This window comes from Panthera leo, chromosome D3 (assembly GCF_018350215.1).
Source record: "Panthera leo isolate Ple1 chromosome D3, P.leo_Ple1_pat1.1, whole genome shotgun sequence".
Classification (NCBI taxonomy): Eukaryota; Metazoa; Chordata; class Mammalia; order Carnivora; family Felidae; genus Panthera; species Panthera leo.
In genome coordinates, this window is record NC_056690.1 from 72,649,265 (window position 1) to 72,673,455 (window position 24,191).

The 24,191-nt window shown below is 36.8% G+C and overlaps 1 protein-coding gene across 1 annotated transcript in view; it reads left to right on the forward strand.

Annotated features, from left to right (window-relative positions):
* The window catches only part of DCC (DCC netrin 1 receptor), a 766,352-nt gene that overhangs the window by 656,746 nt on the left and 85,415 nt on the right, over window positions 1–24,191 (forward strand). The window contains exons 20-21 of the mRNA XM_042909706.1: window positions 4,302–4,496; window positions 9,384–9,416. Coding sequence (XP_042765640.1) covers window positions 4,302–4,496; window positions 9,384–9,416 — 228 coding nt within the window. The remainder of the gene's footprint in view (window positions 1–4,301; window positions 4,497–9,383; window positions 9,417–24,191) is intronic.

The following is a 24,191-nucleotide window of genomic DNA, read 5'->3' on the forward strand; positions in this document are numbered from 1 at the left end:
ACCTTTATGTTTCTTTTGTTTCCCAAGTCCTTGCATGCACACAGCAGTAGAGCAGGGTGGTTAGGACCCTAAGCTTCTGAGGGAGATACCTGGGTAAGTTAACTTTCCTAAGGTCACTTTCTCATCCATAAAAATAAGGATAGTAATATAACTTCTTTTGTAGAATGTAATAATAAACTGCTGAGAAACGTCTCTGATGTCCAGTGAGAACTAAAACAAATCAGCTGTTATTATTCCCATTTGAAATCCATTCTAGGGTGTGGCTTTACTCATGTACTCTGCATAGAACCGAGCATCAATTTGTAAATATATATACTTCAAAAAGATTAAACAAAAAAAGAGGACAAAGAAGGAGATCTAGATAATGCCAATGCCTAGATTCCTTGATCATAAACTGGCAGCTTAGGAATTTGTGCTGAGATTTTCAGGAGAGAATGGAGAGAATTTATTATATGCTTGGCATCATGCTAAGCACTTTAGTATTATAAGGGATTCCATCTTCCTATTATTCCACCTCAAAATAAGGAGACGAGAGATTTCTAGGGGAAATAACTTTCCCAGAGTCAAGTAACCAAGAAGTAGCAGAGCTAGGATTTAAAACTCATGTTCATACTTTTCACTATTACACTACGTTTTGCTCCAGCTTATTAGTATTCAACTGGTTCAAATCAGTGATTCTCAACTGATTTATGTTTTAATTTATTTGAGAAAGGATTGAGCATGCTATATTTTAAAAGCTCCCCAAGTGATTTTAATGTACAGCTAGAGTTTTGAAACATTGATCTAAATAAATGCAGCATCCAACATTAACATCAGAGACCAACATAGTTAAAAAAAAAAAAAAAAGTTAGGTCTTCAGAGATTGTTTCCTTATCAGTACTATCCAATGGATAAGACTACGTTATCTTTTTTGTGTGTCATTTGATGTTCTAGTCCTGTTTTCCTCTTTCTTAAATTCTCTTTCCTCTTGACTTTTGTAAGATCACCTACCCACTTTTCTTTCCAATTTCAGGCTAGAGCTTCTCAGTCTTATTAGCAGACATTTTATTTGCCGTTTCTTAAATAGATCTTTTCGTTCTCTTTGTTACTTTATCTGAAAAAGTGTGTATAGTATAGCCAGGGCTTCAGTGAATACAAACTCATGTCTCTGAAATCTGCATCTCCATCCAAGGAATTCTAAACATGCATATCCTACTTCATATTATACATTTCCACTTGCCTGTTTTATTGGCACCTCCTACTATTCCCCAATCCTTCTCTCTCTCCCTTCTTTCTCTTTTTGTTCTTTTTTTTTTTTTTTTTGTCTACCGCCCACCATAACCAGCCAAATAATGCATTCTTATATTCTGTAATAGGTTGTAAGACCGTCCAGGATTGTGGCCCCACTGAGCACTCATTACAGTCAGACGTGTCTAAATATTCTAACTCCCATCATTTAAAAAATTTTCAGGCTCACCCCATTGCAAAGTTGGAAATTTAGCCATCTTGACTTCTTCCTCCACCTCCCCTTCTCATATAATCAGGAGAGAAAAATCTAAACGCTTATTATGTGGCTGAAAATTCCATAAAAACAGGTTTCAGATTTTGATCAATACTTTGTCTTCAGTAGCAATATTCTTGACACTTAGTAGTTAATTAATAAATATTTATCGAGTAGAATAATCATTGAATTGCTATTAAATCTATTGTTTGACTCGAAGTCAAAGTTCTAGCTCTTCCAAATATGACACTTCCTTAAGCTTTACTAATATTAAGAAAAAAAGAAAAAAGAAAGGAAGGAAGGAAGGAGAGAAAAAAATGAATTGATGGAGCATTTACTACGTAGTCACTATATATAAGATATTATAATATGAATACCCACCTATATTAGATTCCTACAATGCATTACCTCATAGCAACTTATTTTCAGATGAGAATATTGAGACATACTTAGATTAAGCAAGTTGGTCAAGGTTGCAAAGCCAGGAAATGATAGACCTTGAAGTCAGGTCTTCCTGAATCCATAGCCTGGTGGTTTTTTTTATTTTTGTTTTTGTTTTTTTAGTATTTTTTTTTTTTTACCACAAAGAAGGAAGAAGTGAGTCCACCATTATATATCTATTGATATACATGATTATCAGAATCAGTTTTTGAAAGAGGAAGAGCTCATACTGGGCTGAGCTCCTTGCTAGTAGGAATCATCTTGGTCTTCCTGATACTTAGCAGGTGACCCATGGAAGGGAATCATTGGTCTGTAGGAATAAGTACAGAAAAAGACAGAAGAGAGGAGAAAGGTGGAATTGCACATTTTCTGACACTTTCCTTTTGGAATTACAACTACCTATTTGTATAACTAGTCAAAATGACAGATGTATGATGTTACATTTTATATGTATTTAGACAAATGTGATTCTAGCAGGAGTGCCCACTTGTGTTAACAATCCCAGGTCTTATCACCCAACACAGGATATAGTTTTCATTATTTGGCTGGTTATGGTGGGTAAGAGACAAAAAGAAAGTAGAAAAAAGTAAGAGAGGGGCACCTGGCTGGCTCAGTCAGTTGACCGTCTGACTCTTGATTTCAGCTCAGATCATGATTCCAGGGTCGTTGGATCAAGCCCTGTGTCAGGCTCTACGCTGAGCATGCAGCCTGCTTGAGAGTCTCTCTCTCTTTCTTTCTGCCCCTCTCCCTCATTCATGTTCTGTCTCTCTCTAAAATGACTTTTTTTAAGTAATAAAAAGGATGAAGAAAAAAACTTGGACACAGAGAAATGAACATATAGGTACAAAAAGGTTCTGGGAAACAAACGGATTCGTTCTAACCTGTGTGGAAATCCGTATGCTAAGACTTCAGTCCCACACCAAACTCATACATCCAAATGAAATTATATGGTTTCTCTAAGGCCGAAATTTAGAGTTGATGATTAGAGAATGATGTAGCAGTAAGTTTCTATTCTCCATCTCAGGTCTCAAATTTACAAAAAAAAAAAAAAAAAAAAAAAAAAAAAGACTTCCCCATACGTATCAGGGAATCACTTCAAATAAAATTGGGAATTGTCAAAAGCTGATGCTTACACACTTAATCCTACTTATTTGATGCCAGAATTGTCATTTTTAAATGCTTGCTTGAATCCTTTTTACGAACGAAAAAAAAAATCCCCAAAACACAAGGAAGGCAAACATTTTATTCTCATTTGATAAGTAAACAAAATCAGGAATAAATATGGCTGACCTGAGATGAGAATACAATTTTCCAAGTTTTCAGTGTCATTGAACACTTACAACAGCCCACAATACCTCTACAATTGCATTAAATGTCATGAATGTAAAACATTATGTGCTGACTGGCCAGAAGATTTCATTCAATAACTGAGTTTCAATACCTATTATGTGAAGTTGATTTTATTGGTTTCTCTGAAGAATAAAAAGCAATATAGGATATGGCTCCTGAACTAAAGGAATGTTCGTATCCCTTTGAAAAGATAAGACATGCACATAATAAAAGCTAAAAACAAGCAAACAAACAAACAAACAAATAAATAAATAAAATACCAGAGTCTTCTATTCAGGACAAGAATGGAGACTATTCTGACTCAAGAAATATTAGAAGATTGTATTGATATTGATCATGGGGGTTGTTATAAATGAGTCAGAAACAACTTCTTTGCCCAGTGATATTTCCCAATCCCTTTTGAATTATGGTCTTCCAATTTTAATATGAACCAGAAGGAGGTTTCAGATAGTCTTTCTAAGTTTTTCAGAATTCTTTACCTGGGTCTTTCATCTTTTACTGAGCTCTCTGCATGATAAGACATTCATATCTGCTCATCAACATCTCAACAGATGCCAAAAATGCACAGATTCCACATATCAACTAAAGCAGTGATTCCTGAACTTGTTTGAATACAGAAATCACCTGGAGTGCAGATTGCCAAGGTCACCATTAGCCTATTTTGTTGTCTATTGCTGCGTAACGGTATCACCACAAACAACACACATTTGTTATCTCAGTGTTTCTGTCAGTCAGGAATCCATGCACAGGACTTATAGGCAGCAGAAACCTTGTATTTTTAAATATGGCAGATATTTTTGTTTCAAATGGTCTATTCAGTTTTCAGATTCTGTACATTGAAGCAATTATTTGTCTGATCTTTGCAATATCAAAAAAAATCATTACTTGCCAAAGTGAATACTGTAGGTTATAGATTGTGAATGTAAAAAAAATCATTGCAAATTATATTTGGGAAACATGAGTGTTTAGAAACAGAAGTATAGCATGCAGTCAGTATACTAAACAAAGTTAAATTCATCTATTTATGCAGCTTACATCTTGTTTTATACCTTGGATAAGAACATACCAATTGATGACTGGGTTATGGAAACAATCAGTGGTGATCGGCTTACTCATCAAATCATGGATCTCAACCTTGACACTATGTATTACTTTCGAATTCAAGCACGAAATGCAAAAGGAGTTGGGCCCCTGTCTGATCCCATCCTCTTCAGGACTCTGAAAGGTTTGAATCATTTTCTAGTACAGTATAGCCTTTCTTTTTCTGTGGGATTGTTGTAAAATAGTTATGGAGTCTGAGTTAGGAACTGTCTTTGCCATGTCTGTTGGCAGCATGACTACAATGGACATTAAAAATAAATTTAAATGTACATTTTTATGCTGAAAGCCAGCATGTCAAAGAAAGGTCTATTTTGTTATCACATTTTCTGCCATTGGCACAAGGCAGGAATATTTAGCTTGACTTTTTTTTTTTCATTTACAATCCTTTTGGAATTTTGTATTGATTTCATGTATAGTGGTTCTATTCAAAATATAATGAAACTTTTTTGCCATTTTATGTAAGGAAGTAAAAATTAAAAAGCACTGAATTATGTGAATGCCATACTACTGCCCTTTTAAATGTTTTCTTTGAGGAACTATTATCCTTATATATAAAAAGAAAAGTTGATATGGCAAGACAGAAAATCTCAAACAAAATGAATGTGTTTATTTTAAGACCTAGGGTAGCAACAAGAAAAAAAAAATCTTACAGTATGATTACTAGAAGAAAACTCCCCATGCTTGCAAGAGTAAAAATAGCTACTCAATTCAAGCATAGTTATATCTTCATAAAGAAAAATGGTAAGGCCCAAGAACAGTGACTACATCAAAATAAACTTCATGTTAGTCCTTACTATTTTAGAACAGTATTATTTTTTCTGGGAGACAAATGGTTTCAAGAGCCTCTGTAATTTAGCAATTGAAAAAAAATGGAATGCTTCATAGCTGATATTTAAAGATGTACATTTAGGTATGATGTGTGTTGTTCTAAAGCCAGGTACTCTCTTTTAAACCTGTGACCACATTATGTCTGTACATGTGGCTGAAAACTTGGTAATACATGATGGAAAACAACTGAAAAATTAGAAACATGAGGATGGTTGACATTTTCACTCAGTTGGTTGACATATTGAAAGAAGAGTCTTAGAATAATTGTATAGTCATTCAATTCCCCTAGGAAAGGTACCCTAATAAAATAGTAGACTTTTGAATTCTGGTGAAGGAGCTAGCCTTTCAAAGCTGGACTTGGTAACAGCTAAATCTGAAAGTTTGCCAAGAATACACAAACAAGCATTCAGACTAAGCCTTAGTGACAGTTCTTAGCGACAGAGGAGAAGTTGGGGAGGGAGGGAGGCAGGAGGAAATGAGTTAATCTTCATCTCTCTGGGTTTTTAGGACTTCATGTCTAAATCAGGTTTCACTCCAAATGAGCAACTGAAAGGAAACTGGTTCTTCATTTTGTGGGAGCATGAAATGTAACTAGATACTGTTTCACAAATGCTTCGTCTTTATCTATAGACAAGTGCCAAATTAATTTCATGCTCACATCGTGTGCCAACTAGAGATCTCAGGGAGGCTTTAAGATGATTTAAGGCATCCAAGTGTATTAAACAGCAGAGTGATGAGTGATCACAGGATTTACAGACCCACACTGATAACCGTCCTGTAGATTATTTAATGAAATCTGTATCTCATTTGGTACCATTTACCTTAAGTGCCTTAAATTCATCTATGAAATGATGTTCAGAACTGAGAACAGATTCAGGAATTTGTTATAATTGTCCACAAGCATTATTTCTAATATCTTGATTTGAATGTTTAATATTGTCTGTCCTCAATAGGTCATGCTCAATTAATAGTCAATTCAATTTTAAAACAAATCTTGGTCACATAGTAAACTAAGGTTTAGGTGTCTTGATTGCATTCTAAATTATTTAGAAATATGGATCTTGCCTATCTTTATCAATAATTGACATTGTACATGCATGTATCCTACATGTTACAATGACAAATATTCTACATCAAATAAATTACTCATAAGAGATTTAAAGCCACAATGAACCAAATCTATCCTAAAGACATCAAATCATGCTTCTGCTCTCTGATTTAAGATTTTTAGTTTCCAAAGCTGCTTCAAAACATAAGGTCTCTGTTCATCAGAATGTAACTTTGTTTGACAGCAAGAAAGGCTCACATGTTGTCCTGAAGCTGAGAAAGCTCTCAGTAGTCTACTGGGTAACAGGCAAGTGTTTCATTGCAAATCATGCCCCAGGCAGGTGTCTACAAACTTCATTCTTTCATACACAGTCTTTGCAATGAGAGTAGCATTTCCTATGAGAGACTAGAATTTTGTCTTTGGTTTTAGCCACCAGCAAGAGAGGTATAAGAAACTCAATCAGTAATCACTAATGAAAATGGCATCTATAATTAAAAAGGGATTAAATTATAATACCCTTGTGTACATGCATGTATGTGGTGCATCTGACTGTTTCTTTGGAATGTTAATTAAAAGAACCTTGAACTTGATTCTCTAACCACATAGGACTCTGCAGTTATACCCCTTGCTTCCCCAAATACTCTCCATTAGGGTACCCATACCCTGTTAAACCCTTGGAAGAGGTACAAGATGCATGTCAATCTCTGCCTATCACATGTGTTGTCCTCTCCAGTAAACTAAGCTTCTCCGTGTTGGCCTGTCAAGAAATAGGAAGACAGGATGCTTCTTCCAAAACAGACCAAAGTGGGATTCTGTGAAGAGGTGGAGTCACCTACACACAAAAAAGCCGAGTCTTTGGCAATGAAACAGCACTAAAGTATGGTCTATTCTCTGGGCATCCCTAATCATCATACTGAAGTGAGCATCTTTCCCATCTAAGGATATAGAACTGAAAGTTCCATACCAGAATACAAAAAAGTTTTAGTCTACAAATTATTTTTGACGAAATACATGGTTTTCTTGACAAGTGACAGGGGCAAATAAAAAGTCAAGACACAAATTATGACACTTTTAAGCCATTATTTGTCTTTAATAAAAGGTAACTATTAGGATATATTTTATCACTGTTGGGAAATACTCTAGTTGATAATTTTTCTTGAGACATTCAAATTTCTCAAGTTATATCCAATCCAAATTACTAAAAGTAAAACAAATCCAGAAGATAAGAATAGGATGACATTGTTGCCCATAACATATATTTACTTGTCACTTGATAAAAATTTCCTTAAACTAGGTAATACATATGTAAGAAAGGGGAGAAATGAAGAAAATGAGATGAAATTGGTTTTTTTCCCTTTTATTGATGTTATCCCAAACATATGTCCCCTAAATATGAGATGCTGACTAGGGTAGTGTCTCAAGTGTGTCCTGTTCTGGATGCCAGACTTTCACCCTTTCTGGATTGCGTGGTCACATATGATCCTGACACATCCCTCCTCATTCTTACCAGAGACCTGGTGTGGCACTTCCTACAACATAGTGTCGTGTCTCAAAAACTACATTAGGATCTCGGTAAAAATCCTATCCCTGTCTATAAACTAGATAATGCAGTTGCCTATCGAAAGCACTTTTCATCAACAGTCTCCTAATACTATAATAAAATGTATCCTTAGAGGTTATTAGTCTTTAATGGGAAATTGGAGAGAAAATTAAGAAAAAAATTAAGTTGTGATGATTAGACTAGGAAAGATTAGGTTAGACAACCTGGTGAATTAAAAAAAAATGTTTGTTAAATCTTGAGGAGCTACAATGACATTTATAAAATTTATTTAAAGCTGGTAGAATCTTAATATAGTAAGCACTCTTGTGTGTGTACATTTTCCAAAGAGTCATTCAGCGTTCAAAGTCTATTACAGATTAAGATATGTTTCTCGGTCTATCCTTTTTTCATAGAATTTGTCTACATATTAATTTTAAATAAAAGAAAGGAAATTATTTTAAAAGTGATAGAAATTTGTAACTGAGTTTAGGAATTTGTCCTTCTATGATGTGACATTCATAAACCCTATTCATCTGAAAGGGGCTTTTAAGTATTTCCATTCTATATATTCTTTTGGTCAATGATTTGTGTACCTTCAGTCAGGAAAGGAAGGGCCACCACTTCTAAGATATTTGCTTTAAGTTATTTTTCAAGCAACGATGATGGAATTGCTGGAGACTGCTAGCTACCCAGAATGTGAGAACTAGGGTGCTTGGGTTATAGGTTGCTGCCCTAGGAACACTATCGTATTTCTCTCTGTGTGAGTTTAACTGAGACATATAAAGAAGCAAACAGCAAGGGTAGTAGCCTACATGTCAAGTTTTAGTACAGTTGAGCTCAATAAACCCAGAAGACTGGAAGCTCAAAGAAACTCCAGGATAGGGGAAATACTTCTAATTGATGGAGACTGACAATGATTGACATTGGTCAAAATGTCACATCACAATTTTATTAAAGTAATGATACCATGGACTTACCTCCTACACAGTTATCTTTTATTAATAGAAAAGAAGCCACCTTAAAAAATTTAGGGATATTTTTAAATTGAAAAAAAAAATCATTTTCAAGAACGGTATTCATAATGTGCCAGAAGTTGTGAGCAGTAGGAGTTTTCTCCACAAGGTCTAAAAACTTATCAAATCATTTAGATTAAAACATATTTATTATATTCTGTTATTTTACTCCATCCATGTGGAAATTAGTTAAGTTCTCTTGTTGAAAAAAAATTGAAGACAAAAAATAGCTTCTTTAGCTTATTTAAAACATATGGGTGATAAGTATTTGGTAATTGCATGCATTTTTTTGTATGTATTGTATTTTAATTAAGCTCACATGATAATCATTCTTGAGTTGAGGTGTAGAGGAATAAAACAAATCACATATTTTTAAGAACACGCCTAGCAAAACCAGTGTTTTCATTATTTTCCTCTACTATTTAATAGAAATAATCACATCAACCATGGTTCCTTATCAACTTTATTTCAACAGGGCTTTGGCCTTGATACGAAAACTTGCTAACAAAACTGTTGATTTGAAGTGTCAGCTTTCTTGCTAGGAAGTGTCAATGTCTAATAATATTTCTTTCTCCCCCGCAGTAGAACACCCTGACAAAATGGCTAATGACCAAGGTATGGTGGCTCAATCTGTCATCCTTTCTCTCCTTGAATCAATTCTATCTGTTAGGAATGTCAGTCATTATTTTGTATTCCTTTTATCACCTGGGCCATACACCTGATGAAGCAGACACTGGCGTGATAATTAATCTTGTTAATGAAGTTCTGTTTGGCTGAAGCTGCAGGTCTGTTGGGGAAGATGTAAATTTTCTTGAGAGGAAATTGTTTTGTCTCTATTCTGAAGGACCAATTAAAATGTCAAGCTTCTTTGTATGAAATAAATTTTTAGTCTCTGTCTGCACTTCTGAATAATTCACATTAAGTATAATTAAGCTCAGCATAATTTTCAAGCTGCTCTTACACCCTTTCATGAGCTATGGATTAAAGTTCTGTAGCTCTACAGAGAAAAACCATAAATCATGTGAGCTTTTTCTCTACGGTAAGCTTCATTTAATAAATAAAAACAAAGTTAGGACAACTTTCTTAGAGCATTACTATTGTTCTTTTTGAAGTCAGAAAGCTTTCATTCCATGAATCAGATGCTGGTTTGATTCAGAGTATTTTATTCTCCTTCCATTCTTTTGCTAAAAGCTGATTCATGTAGAGAAACAGGCATGGTTTTTACACAAAGGAAAATGGAGATAAATAAGAGTTATCCATCAATTCCCAGGTAGATATGAATTTGCTATTACCATGATTTTCAGACTGATAAATTAGGATTCCGTTATTTTTACCCCAAAGGTAATTAGTAGAATTCTAGAGGAGAACAAGAATAGTTTATGTGTTGTATTTTCTTTAGCATGTTATATTCTTTAAAGAAAGGGGGAGTTTAGAAGTTTTTGCAACTGGTTGTCAGTGATGTTAGTATTTGCTGGCTTAGAGTCTACAGTTTGTATATTCTGTGTCTTGCTTTGGATGTCTACTGTCAGCAGAACCTGCGTGCAGGCATCATGTCTCAGAAGGCACCATCTCGTAAGATTGGAGGAAAACATTCTTTCGACAAGAATGCTTTTTAATGTTTGCGTATTGAGCATCTGAATGTTAACATTAACATAAGATTGTCCACATAGTAGTATTTTATTTCATGATTCGGTCTTCAGGTTTCTCTCTTCTGAGTCTTCCCACCATGCCTCTGCTTCAGAGAACATGGCTCTGGACATTACACACATGGAGGAATAAAAATGAAGCAATATATAAAAATGTCTACCTAGAGTTAACATTTCCATTAATCACCTAAACTTACTTCTGCTTATTTCCACTTAAAATATTTTTGAAAGATCAATATCTACTAAATGGTAATATTTGTAAACTACTAATGATGAACACTGATCAGTTAGCATACATTTACTCAGGTAAATTAAATATTAGTGCTGGCCAGATCCAAAGCTGGAATAATTGATTAGCAGAAGCGGTTTTATAAAATAAATAGGCAGATAATTCCTAATTTTTGAAATTATATTTAGAAAAATAGACAGAAAACACACCAAAATTTAAAAAAAAATTTAATGTTTATATTTGAGAGAGAGAGAGAACAAGTGGGGGAGGAGCAGAGAGAGAGGGAGATACAGAATCCAAAGCAGGCTTCAGGCTCTGAGCTGTCAGCACAGAGCCTGATGCGGTGCTCAAACTCACGAGCCTAGCCATGAGATATGACCTAAGCCGAAGTTGGACGCTTAACCGGCTGAGCCACCCAGGCGCCCTCCAAAAAATTTTTAAGTGAACCAGATGAAATCTTACATTGTTAGAAACTTAGGTGATGACATGCCTAAGTTTTCTAATAAATGGATTTTGCTGTTATTTTTCACTTAACTGCTTTGTTTAATATTATTTTTTTAATTTTTTTTAACGTTTATTTGTTTTTGAGACAGAGAGAGACATAGCATGAATGCGGGAGGGTCAGAGAGAGAGGGAGACACAGAATCTGAAACAGGCTCCAGGCTCTGAGCTGTCAGCACAGAGCCCGACGTGGGGCTTGAGCTCATGGATCGCGAGATCATGACCTGAGCCGAAGTCGGACGCTTAACCGACTGAGCCACCCAGGCACCCCTGTTTAATATTACTGTAAGCTACCAAAAAATATTTTGTAAACTGGTCCTTTTATAAAAGAAAACAGAATAAATGATTCCCCAGTGTCTCTGACTACATACTTTCCATGGATTTTTCTCAGATTGTCATATCAATAATGAAATCAAATACATTATCAGGGGAAGAAAGGAATTCCCAAGAATTATTGCCAGTGGTTGAGTCTATTAACATATTTGGGCAATTGTTCTTTTTCTTCATCTAATGCTACTTAGAAAGATTCTGCCACATATTATGCTACTTGATGCCTTATTCAATCACAGCTGGTATAGAGTTGTTCAGACTGTTCTAAATTTTACATCAAACTCAAATCACTTGTAAAATTGAGAGGAACTGACAGCATATGATTTAGTGGTTATAAATAAGATCTTTAAATTCTTACAAAGAAAGCATATGAAATTTACTGGCCATCAAAATTTCTTTGTAAACAAAATTAGTCTTCTGAGTCCATGACCACATAGAAGAAAAATAACCAAGGTTGAAGATTCTTCAAAGATTGATCAAAGTAAGAGGAGAAAGCTGTTCTGAATCTTCCCACTCTCAGCACAAAGCACATCAGTTTAATATGTTTTATTGTGCCCACTGTCAGACCCACTTGTTCTTTCCCATGGTGAAGTGATGCCACAGTAACATCTATGGCAGGAGCTGAATTTCTGTTGAGAGGAAATTCAACACCTTGGGTCAGAGTTAACCTTACAAACATGAATCCTAAATGGAAAAGCATGGGGTCAAATTTGACTTATGAGAGAGAGAGTAAGAAAAGTTTTGATTTAGTTTAATGAAGTATCTTTGCAGACTTCTGTCACAGTTACTTTTTCTTGGAGTCTAATGTACGCCTTGCAGTGCATAAATGTGAAAACAAAAATTCAGTTATTTATTTGAATCAGCTGTGATTTGAGGAAAATATTTTCTTCTGAGTAATAGCAGTAGTTTGAAAATTAAATTTCAATTTACAATTTACATGGAACTCTTTTTTTTTAGCTTGTGTAGTTATAAAATGATTATATCTAGCATTTTCTTATCCCTCTAATCTAAGCCTACTCTGTAATTCCCCGTTTTTGCAGCCCCTTATCTCTTATTACACATCCTAATTTTTTCCTCTAGTCTCTGCCAAGCACAAGTGGCCAATAAGTTTGAAGGTAATCATGAGATTTTACAGATTAACCACAGAGTTTAATATTTAGGAAGGTCAGGTAGGATAGGGAAATTCTATGGGCTATGTGAAGTGAGTGCAGAGGGCATAGAAATGCTGTGCTTTATTTTTTCCTTTTTTTATATTTCATATTTTTGTAAGAACCCTGTGAATGTGTTTGTGTGTATATGGACCATTGTGAGGGTAAAACGAACTCTCGTGAGGCTCTACCACCAGTCACTGTTCTGAGAATTTTCATTTAACCCTCCCTGCAATACTGTGAGATACAACTATTGTTCCCACTTTAGCAAGAAGAAGCTGAATCTCAGAGCTTAAGTGCTCGCCCATAGACACACAGCTAGTAAGTAGCAAGTCCATGATTCAAACCCTGTTCTTAACCACAGAGTATGTTCATCCTGCATATGTATATATTCACAACCCCACACCATGTGTTCAACATATGTCAATAAGGTTGCTGTATCTAAAGTTTGTGTATGGATATCTCGCCAATATCAGCCTCCCTTTCCCCATCTCTGTGAATAGTCCACAAAGAACAAAGCATAAAGCAGCTTTCAGTCTGGGGTCATCTTGTTAGTGGGATGTCACAGCACTAACTATGTGATACTGACAGTCCTTTATCTCAGGAAACACAGGGATGGTACTAATTCCACCGTCTTAGTCAGCTCAGGCTGCTAATACCAAATGCAACAGACTGGGTGGATTAAACAACACAAATCTGTTTCACACAGTTCTGGAGGTTGGAAGTCCCAGATCAAGGTCCGGCAGTTTGGTTTCTGGTGAGAGCTCTCTTCCTGGCTTGCAGACAGGTGCCTGCTTGCCATGTCCTCTCAGGGCAGAGGGAGGGCCAGCTCTCTCCTGTCTCTTCCCAACAGAACAACAACGCCCTACCCTTGTGACCTCATTTAGCCTTAGTTGCTTCCGTAAAGGTTAACGTTGGATGTTAGGAATTCAGCATATGAATCTGGGGCACAGGGGTGGGGGGCACAATGAACTTCACAGCATCCACTTTCAAAAAGAAAGCTGTTCTTCCACTCCCACAGATTATCTCCCCAGTTTTTCAGAGGAGGAGGCAGAAGGCAGTTGTGGGCAGTATTGGGCAGACACATTTCTCTCTGTCTCCCAGAGTGTAGCCTGTCCACTATAGGCTATTGCTCTGTGTATGAAAAATTTGGCTCTTTGATTTTCTATAATGAGCTTAAACCATTTAGAGCTTCTCCTGGAAACATTTATAAAAGCCTCTGCTTGGGGTTGCAATGGAGGGTAGCTGTAACTATAAAATATGACCAATTCTCAGAAGCGATTATCAGATCAAACTTCTAATCTTAAAGGGTTGTTTTTACATCCTCATATTTGTTTAACCCCCAAATATTGTTCTCCACCTTGAGGTGTCTATGTGTAAAAAGTGATCATTCTTAGCATGACTACAAATGCTTACAATGTCATGTGTGTTTCCCTGTCTGCCCATTGGGGCATTTTGAGGTGCTAGGGCCATGTCACAGTGCATTAAAGAGAGTAGGACTCTTCATGAAATGATCTGTGTCATTGCTGAGATGAATCAGGAAGAAAATGCTTGCTTTGAGCACTCTCAAGTGTCTTTTCACTCTCCGTAGCCTGCAGAGAGGTGATCTAAAACACCACATCAACAAAGGAGGCGGAAATTCATAGGCCAGTTTATAGATCCTGGTGCTGAGTACTGCCCTCCCACCAGGAGGGAGAATTATTCTCCTCTGAATTATGGTAATGGCAGATAAAGCTCTGGCTTTCCCATCAGCACTTAGTGTGTGCTCCAAGAATGGGATCAGATACCTCAAATTCTAGTACCATCTTGCCACCGTGACCTCCTGTGTGACTTTGGGCATGTGACTGACATCTCTCAGCATCCTCACCTGCGAAATGATGACTTTAGCCCAAATTATCTTTTATTTTCTTTCATGATTTCAGATGATTGAACTTAAAGATTGGTATTGGGATAAAATACCCAAGCATAGCATCTTCACACAGTGTACCACTTCACATTCTTCTAAATTCACATTTAGAAGAATGATTGATACCAGTAGGTATCTGTGCACTGTCCATGTACTATCATATTTTATCCTCATAACATTCCAGATGTAGAAAATGAGACACCGAGATGCTAAAACTTGCCAGAAAACACTCACAGTAGGTAAGTGGTTAGGCTAAGATATATACCCAGGTTAACTAAATCTAGAGTCTCTGCTCTTAACCACTGTATCATTTCTGGAAATGCAGTGCGTTAATTGGTTCCTACTCTGTTATCCAAAAAGTGAAGCCTAAATGGCATCACCATACATTCACCTAGTTGAAAGTTCTTTGTCTTTCCTCAGTAGGGTATTCAGGCAAAGTACTTAACACTACACCTGCCATTTTACACCTCAGTAGGTTTAATATCATGAATAAACAGAACATTAATTGTTTCCAATTTCAAGGAAGTAGGGTTTTCAAGGCAGTCTAGTCAAGCTTGGAATTTAGTTAATGTAATCCAGACTTTGCAGGGTTTGGATTACAGCAGCCAGGGTGCCGTTTAAAAAATTGAAGCCTTTAGCACCTTTTGATGGGAGCTATTTAATTGAAAATTATAACCTCTTTTTACCTTATTATTGTGTGTAGTTTCAACTACTTTATTATTCAGTTGCTTGCTACACCCTCTTGAAAGAGCTATTCTCACCTGTGCTTTTCTCAGGTCCAAATTTTGCAATTCTAGAAATTATGATTCTGGTGTAAAAGTAGGGGTGAGAAATGAGTAGTGAGCTTTTGATAAAGTGTTGAGGTGCTTCTCATGTTCCCAGCAAGCAGTCAAGTAGCTGCCTAAAAACCTCTCAAGAGCTTTTATGTTTCAGTAGGTAACTCCAAAAGAAAACACATACTCAGTACTCTTAAGAATTGATGTGATTCATGGCATAATTCTAAGTTTCTCAGACCCAAAAGATAGACCTGTTTGTTAACAAGCCCTCAAAACGATTTCTTAAACAAGTTCTTCTTTGCTATAGACAGTAGCCAAATACCAGGCTCCTGGCTTCATTTTTTGCCCACTTCTGTTAGTCCTGGACTCTGCCTCCTCAATTCTCTTCCCAAAACTCAGATGGCTCACTGATGCTTATGAAATAAAGTCAGTTCTTTGACATCCAGACTCTGGCTGCCTGACACCAGCTGCCCTTTCCTAGCTTCACAACTAGTACATCCCTCCACATATGCCACAGCCAATTAGCAAAAATGCACAAATCACTCTGGGAAAGGTGCATTTTTCCAACTCTGTTTGCTAACTGGTACCATCCTCTTACCTTTAGCAAGACTTGCTCCTTTCTCTAGCGAGTCAGGTCCTCATCCTTTTTCTTTTTTTTTTTAGCAAAGGAATTTAGGTTTATTAGGTATCTTTTCATACTTGATAGTTATTGTCCATTGAAAGATTTTTTTTAAATTTTATTTTTAAATTTACATCCAAATTAGTTAGCATATAGTGCAACAATGATTTCAGGAGTAGATTCCTTAATACCCCTTACCCATTTAGCCCATCCCTCCCCCACACCTCCTCCAGTAACCTTCTGTTTGTTCTCCATATTTATGAATGTCTTATGCTTTGTCCCCCTCTCTGTTTTTATATTATTTTTGTTTCCCTTCGCTTATGTTCATCTGTTTTGTCTCTTACAGTCCTCATATGAGTGAAGTCATATGACATTTGTCTTTCTCTGACTAATTTCACTTAGCCTAATACCCTCCAGTTCCATCCACATAGTTGCAAATGGCAAGATTTCATTGTTTTTGATTGTCGAGTAATACTCCATTGTATATATATACCACATCTTTATCCATTCATCCGTCAGTGGACATTTGAGTTCTTTCCATACTTTGGCTATTCTTGATAGCACTGCTATAAACATTGGGGTGCATGTACCCCTTCAAAACAGCACACCTGTATCCCTTGGATAAATACCTAGTAGTGCAATTGCTGGGTCTTAGGGTAGTTCTATTTTTAGTTTTTTGAGGAACTTCCATACTGTTTTCCAGAGTGGCTGCACCAGCTTGCATTCCCACCAATGCAAAAGAGATCCTCTTTCTCTGCATCCTCGCCAACATCTGTCATTGCCTGAGTTGTTCATGTTAGCCATTCTGACAGGTGTAAGGTCGTGTCTCAAGGTGGTTTTGATTTGTATTTCCCTGATGATGAGTGATGTTGAGCATTTTTTCATGTGTCAGTTTGCCATCTGGATGTCTTCTTTGGAGAAGGGTCTAATCATGTCTTTTGCCCATTTCTTCCCTGGATTATCTGTTTTGTGGGTGTTGAGTTTGATAAGTTCTTTACAGATTTTGAATACTAACCCTTTATTTGCTATATCATTTGTAAATATTTTCTCCCATTGTCTGTTGCCTTTTAGTTTTGCTGATTGTTTCCTTCGCTGTGCAGAAGCTTTTTATTTTGATGAGGTCCTAGTAGTTCATTTTTGCTTTTGTTTCCCTTGCCTCCAGAGATGTGTTGAGTAAGAAGTTGTTGCAGCCAAGATCAAAGAGGTTTTGCCTGCTTTCTCCTCCAGGGTTTTGATGGCTTCCTGTCTTACATTTAGGTCTTTCATCCATTTTGAGTTTATTTCTGTGTATGGTGTAAGAAAGTGGTCCAGCTTCATTCTTCTGCATGTCGCTGTCCAGTTTTCCCAGCACCACTTGCTGAAGAGACTGTCTTTATTCCATTGGATATTCTTTCCCGCTTTGTCAAAGATTAGTTGGCCATATGTTTTTAGGTCCATTTTGGGGTTTGTATTCCATTCCATTGATCTGAATGTCTGTTCTTGTGCCAGTACCATACTGTCTTGATGATTACAGCTTTGTAGTATAGTTTGAAGTCCAGGATTGTGATGCCTCCTGCTTTGGTTTTCTTTTTCAAGATTGCTTTGGCTATTCGGGGTCTTTTCTGGTTGCATACAAATTTTAGGATTATTTGTTCAAGGTCTGTGAAGAATGCTGGTGTTATTTTGATAGGGATTGCATTGAATATGTAGATTGCTTTGGGTAGTATTGACATTTTAACAGTATTTGTTCTTCCTATTTAGGAGCATGGAATCTTTTCCCATTGTTTTGTGTGTGTCTTCTTCAATTTCTTTCAGAAGATTTCAATAGTTTTCAGTGTATAGATTTTTCCACCTCTTTGGTTGGATTTTTTCCTAGGTATTTTATGGTTTTTGGTGCAACTATAAATGGGATTGATTCCTTGATTTCTCTTTCTGTTGCTTCATTGTTGGTGTATAGGGATGCAACCGATTTTTGTGCGTTGATTTTATATCCTGCAACTTTGCTGAATTCATGAATCAGTTCTAGTTTTTTGGTGGAATCTTTAGGGTTTTCCATATAGAGTATCATGTCATCTGTGAAGAGTGAAAGTTTGACCTCCTCCTGGACAATTCGGATGCCTTTTATTTCTTTGTGCTATCTGATTGCAGAGGCTAAGACTTCCAATACAATGTTGAATAACAGTGGTGAAAGTGGACGTCCCTGTCTTGTTTCTGACCTTAGGGGGAAAGCTCTCATTTTTTCCCCAATGAGGATGATATTAGCTTTGGGTTGTTCATATATGGCTTTTATGATTTCGAGGTATGGTCCTTCTATCCCTACTTTCTTGAGGGTTTTTATCAAGAAAGGATGCCATATGTTGTCAAATGCTTTCTCTGCATCTATTGAGAGTATCATATGGTTCTTATCCTTTCTTTTATTGATGTGATGAATCACGTTAATTGTTTTGCAGATATTGAACAAGCCCTGTGTACCAGGTATAAATCCCACTTGGTCGTGGTGAATAATTTTTTTAATGTATTGTTGGATCTGGTGGGCTAATATCTTGTTGAGGGTTTTTGCATCCATGTTCATCAGGGAAATTGGTCTATAGTTCTCCTTTTTAGTAGGGTCTCTGTCTGGTTTTGGAATCAAGGTAATGCTGGCTTCATAGAAAGAGTTCAGAAGTTTTCCTTTCATTTCTATTTTTTGGAACAGCTTCAAGAGAATAGGTGCTAACTCTTCCTTATATGTTTGGTAGAATTCCCCTGGAAAGCCATCTGGCACTGGACTCTTGTTTTTTGGGAGATTTTTGATTACTAATTTGATTTCCTTACTGGTTATGGGTCTGTTCAAATTCTTTATTTCTTCCTGTTTCAGTTTTGGTAGTGTATATGTTTCTAGGAATTTGTCCATTTCTTCTAGAATGCCCATTTTATTGGCATATAATTGCTCATAATATTCTCTTATTATTGTTTTTATTTCTGCTGTGTTGGTTGTGATCTCTCCTCTTTCCTTCTTGGTTTTATTTATTTGGGTCCTTTCCTTTTTCTTTTTGATCAAACTGGCTGGTTGTTTATCAATTTTGTTAATTCTTTCAAAGAACCAGCTTCTGGTTTAATTAATCTGTTCTACTGTTGTTTGTTTGTTTGTTTGTTTGTTTGTTTTTTGGTTTCGATAGCATTAATTTCTACTCTAATCTTTATTATTTCCTGTCTTATGCTGTTTTTGGGTTTTATTTGCTGTTCTTTTTCCAACTCTTTAAGGCATAAGGTTAGGTTTTGTATCTGAGATCTTTCTTCCTTCTTTAGGAAGGCCTGGATTGCTGTATACTTTCCTCTTACGACCACCTTTGCTGCGTCCCAGAGGTTTTGGGTTGTGGTATTATCATTTTCATTGGCTTCTATATACTTTTAATTTCCTCTTTCACTTCTTAGTTAGACCATTCATTCTTTAGTAGGATGTTCTTCAGTCTCCAAGTATTTGTTACCTTTCCAAATTTTTTCTTGTGGTTGATTTTGAGTTTCATAGCATTGTGGTCTCGAAAATATGCATGGTATGATCTCAATCTTTTTGTACTTGCTGAGGGCTGATTTGTGTCCCAGTATGTGGTCTATTCTGGAGAACGTTCCATGTGCACTGGAGAAGAATCTATATTCCACTGCTTTAGGATGAAATGTTCTGAATATACTGTTAAGTCCATCTGGTCCAGTGTGTCATTCAAAGCCATTGTTTCCTTGTTGATTTTTTTATTAGATTATCTGTCCATTGCTGTGAGTGAGGTGTTGAAGTCTCCTAGTATTATGGTATTACTACCGATGAGTTTCTTAATGTTTCTGATTAATTGATTTATATATTTGGGTGCTTCCACATTTGGCACATAAATGTTTACAGTTGTTAGGTCTTCTTGGTGGATAGACCCCTTAATTTTGGAATAATGCCCTTTTGCATCTCTTGATACAGTCTTTATTTTAAAGTCTAGATTGTCTGATATAAGTGTGGCTACTCCGGCTTTCTTCTGTTGACCATTAGCATGATAGATGGTTTCCATCCCCTTACTTTCAATCTGAAGGAGTCTTTACCTCTAAAGTGGGTCTCTTGTAAACAGCATATAGATGGATGTTGTTTTCTTATCCATTCTGTTACCCTATGTCTTTTGATTAGAGCATTGAGTCCTTAGATGTTTAGAGTGAGTACTGAAAGATATGAATTTATTGCCATTATGTTGCTTGTAGAGTTGGAGTATCTGGTGGTGTTCTCTGGTCCTTTCTAATCTTTGTTGCTTTTGGTATTTATTTATTTATTTATTTATTTATTTATTTATTTATTTATATTTTCATCTTTTCTCCCCTTAGAGAGTCCACCTTAAAATTTCTTGCAGGGCTGGTTTAGTGGTCACAAACTCCTTTAATTTTTGTTTGTCTAGGAAACTTTTTATCTCTCCTTCTATTTTGAATGACAACCTTGCTAGGTAGAGAATTCTTGCCTGCATATTTTTCTGATTCAACATTGAATATCTCCTGCCACTCCTTTCTGTCCTGCCAAGTTTCTGTGGATAGGTCTGCTACAAACCTGATTTGTCTTCCCTTGTAAGTTAGGAACTTTTCTTTCCCTTGCTGCTTTCATGATTCTCTCCTTGCCTGAGTATTTTGTGAATTTGACTATGATGCGCCTTGTTGGTGGTCGGTTTTTGTTGAATCTAACAGGGGTCCTCTGTGCTTCTTGGATTTTGATGGCTGTGTCTTTCCCCAGCTTAGGAAAGTTTTCCACTATGATTTGCTCACATAATCCTTCTACCCCTATGTCTCTCTCTTCCTCTTCTGGAACCCTATGATTCTGATGTTGTTCCTTTTTTAATGAGTCACTGATTTCTCTAATTTTTAGATCATGCTCTTTTGCCTTAATCTCCCTCTTTTTTTTCTGCTTCGTTATTCTCCATAAGTTTGCCCTCTATGTTGCTGATTCTCTGTTCTGCCTCATCCATCCTTGCCGCTGCGGCATCCATTCATGATTGCAGCTCAGTTATAGTATTTTTTATTTCATTATGACTGGTTTTTACTTCTTTTATCTCCGCATAAAGCAATTCTATTTTCAACTCCAGCTAGTATTCTTATTATTGTGATTCTAAATTCTGGTTCAGACATCTTGCTTGTATCTGTGTTGGTTAAGTCCCTGGCTGTCGTTTCTTCCTGCTCTTTTTTTGGGGGTGAATCCCTTTGTTTTATTATTTTGAAGGGATAAAAGGAATTAATGAGGTATAAATAATTAAAATTAAAAACAATTAAAATTTAAAACAATTAAAATTTAAAAAATGTTAAAATTAAAAAATTAAACACACACACACAAAATTGAATAAATGATGCTAGATCCTAGGTGTGTTTTGGTCTGGGTGTTGAAAGTGGCTTGACAGATTAGAGAAAAAAGGGGAAAGAAGAGAAAAAAAGGAAATCATTTGAAAATTTGAAAAAATGAATACACTGAAGTAGACTAAAATGAAATGATTAAAGTAAACTATAATTTGAAAAAAATTTACACAAAAGTAAAACATATAGTAGAAAAAATTAAAGTATTTTAATAAAAATTAATAATAAAAATGAATTTTTTCTCTTTCTATATTCAAGAAAAAGAAAAGAAATGAAAAAGAAAAAAAATAAATCATTTGAAAATTTGAAAAAATGAATACACAGAAGTAGACTAAAATAAAATGATGGAAGCAAAATAGAATTTGAAAAAATTTACACAAAAGTAGAAAATATAGTAAAAAATTAAAAATATTTTAATAAAAATTGAAAATAAAAATTATTTTTTCTCTTTCTGTACTCAAGAAAAAGAAATTAAAAAGAAAAAAGTAAAAAGAAAAAGAAAATTGGATATTTGGAACTGCTAACAGACTGAAATACAACTGAAATTACTTCAGTTTTCCCTAGAAGTAAGACTATGAAGTGCTTTATAGTCCATAGACAAAGCAGGCGGTGAGACTTCTGTTCTAGAAGAGCGAGGTTTACCCAGTTCGGCGGGGCTTAGTGTAATGCCTCTGTTCTGCACTAGATGGCGCTGCTAGCCTACTGGGGTGTATTGTTGTGGCATTTGTAGGTGCCTATGCACATACACTGGAGCAGTGAAAATGGCATCACCCAGCTACGCAGTCTCTAGTATCCGAACTCTGTTCTCCCTGATCAGCAATCGTGCACCCATCCTTTGTCTTCAGCCTTCGTCCACTCCCCACTTCCACACTGTCTGCGACCGAGTCCCAGGTAGTACCCCTCTCCTGAGCTTTGTCTCAGATGTAGCTGTTTTCCCCAACTCCTTACTTCTGAAGGACTGCGGCTTTGACCCATTCCACCCCTCTGTGGAGGGTCTCACCAAGCAATGGTCGAATGCTGGCCGCACCCAGGAAAGTTCATGTCACTGTGCTGCTGCCGATGCCCAGAGACTGCAGCCAGGTGCCAGCCCGCACCTGAAAAAGTTTGTGATAGTGTAGCAGCAGCATTTCAGGGATTATGGAAAATCACAACACACATCTGGCACCAGGCTTCACCCTCAAGGACCTTGTTCCAGCATCAGTGAATGCAGCCATTCTCTGGGGTCTGCTTGGCCCAGGCTGCCTCACAGCCTCTACCAAATGTCCTTCCAGCAGTGAAACCACCTCTCCCTGTGTGGCCTGAGAATCTGCTGGACCCCACTCTGCTCCTGGGGATTCGCCCTTCCCACCAGAGCACCGCCAGTTATCGAGTTGTGGAGTTGCAAACTCTGCACTCCCCCTGTTTATAGTCGTAATGGAATTTAAACCCTCTTCTTTCTCCTTTCTCCCTTTTTAGTTCAGTCCCTGCAGCTGTTTCCAATTTTCCACCTTCTCCCCAGCTGCTTCTGGGGAGGGGTGCTTTTCCCATATTCTCCCCACCATCTCCATCCTCTCTCTACACGCAAAAACACCTCCCTGCCCGTCATGGCTTCTCACTCCCTAAGTTCACCTCTCTGTGCCACATACCTGCTGAATTCTGTGGTTCAGGTTGTGCAGATTGTTATGTTAATCCTCAGATCAGTTTTCTAGGTGTGTAGGATGGTTTAGTGTTGGTCTGGCTGTATTTCACGGACAGAAGACACACAAAAAACTTCCATGGTAGGTCCTCATCTTTTAAGACTCCCATTGCAATTCTGCTTTTCTTCCAAGAAGACATTCCCACCTTTCTAGGCTTTGGTTCTTCTGCATGTCCATCACACCCAACTTATCCCTTGCCCTGTTCTGCATTTCTTATAGTTTTCTATTTATATTCCCATCCTCTGGGCCAGGTTGTAAACTCCTTGATGGCAGAAGACTGGTCTGATTGACACTCTTCATCCCCACCTCCCATTCTCTATCATGTTAGAGTTGCCTGGAAAGTGTCTATTGAACTGACTTATGACACACATCTTTAGGGAAACAGTCACAGAATAATCTGGAAAGAAAGACTTTACCATCTGATCAAAAGTATAGTTTGGAGACCCAAATAATACTCAAGGCTGTGGGTAATTAGTGTATGTTACTGATCTTGGGGAAGATGAAAACATTGTGAAAATATTTTTCCAATAAGACAAAAATATCTTTAATATTCATCTATGAAGTTAAAGCCAAACAGGAAAACAACACATTCTTTCTGATTTAGGAAATGGTGGTTACATTTGTAGACGATTCTGACCTCCTGTGCACTTGTCTTGATCTCTACCCTACCTGTCATTTCTTGTTAGCAGAAAATTTGTTTTTCTTGCATTTCCCCTGCTGCTTGTAATTCTGAGTATAGAAAGGAGAAAAATAAAAACTAATGGGTGTTGATGAGTTTTTGAAATTTCAAACGTGCAGTATGATAAGGACTGGACTCACTTTTGACAGCTTGCTGGTAACTATGTTCCTAGCACTGTGCTGGGTGTGGTGAAGCATAAGAAAGGAATACAGTTCCATGAGTCAGTTTTTAAGAAGCATGAAATATAGTTAGGAAGGGTATGTAAATACTCCCAGCCCAACATGAAAAATATGAAATGTGAAATCAAGTGGTACCATCTTGTGGGGTGCCTGAGTGGCTCAGTCTGTTAAGCATCCGGCTTCAGCTCAGGCTATGATCTCACGGTTTGCAAGTTTGAGCCCTGCACCGGGCTCTGTGCTGACAGCTCAGAGCCTGGAGCCTGCTTCGGATTCTGTGTTTCCCTCTCTCTCTGCCCCAAACCCCCCCCCCTCAAAAAAAAAAGATAAGAAAGAAACATTTAAAAAAGTGGTATCATCTTGTATGTATATCATATGATAGGGT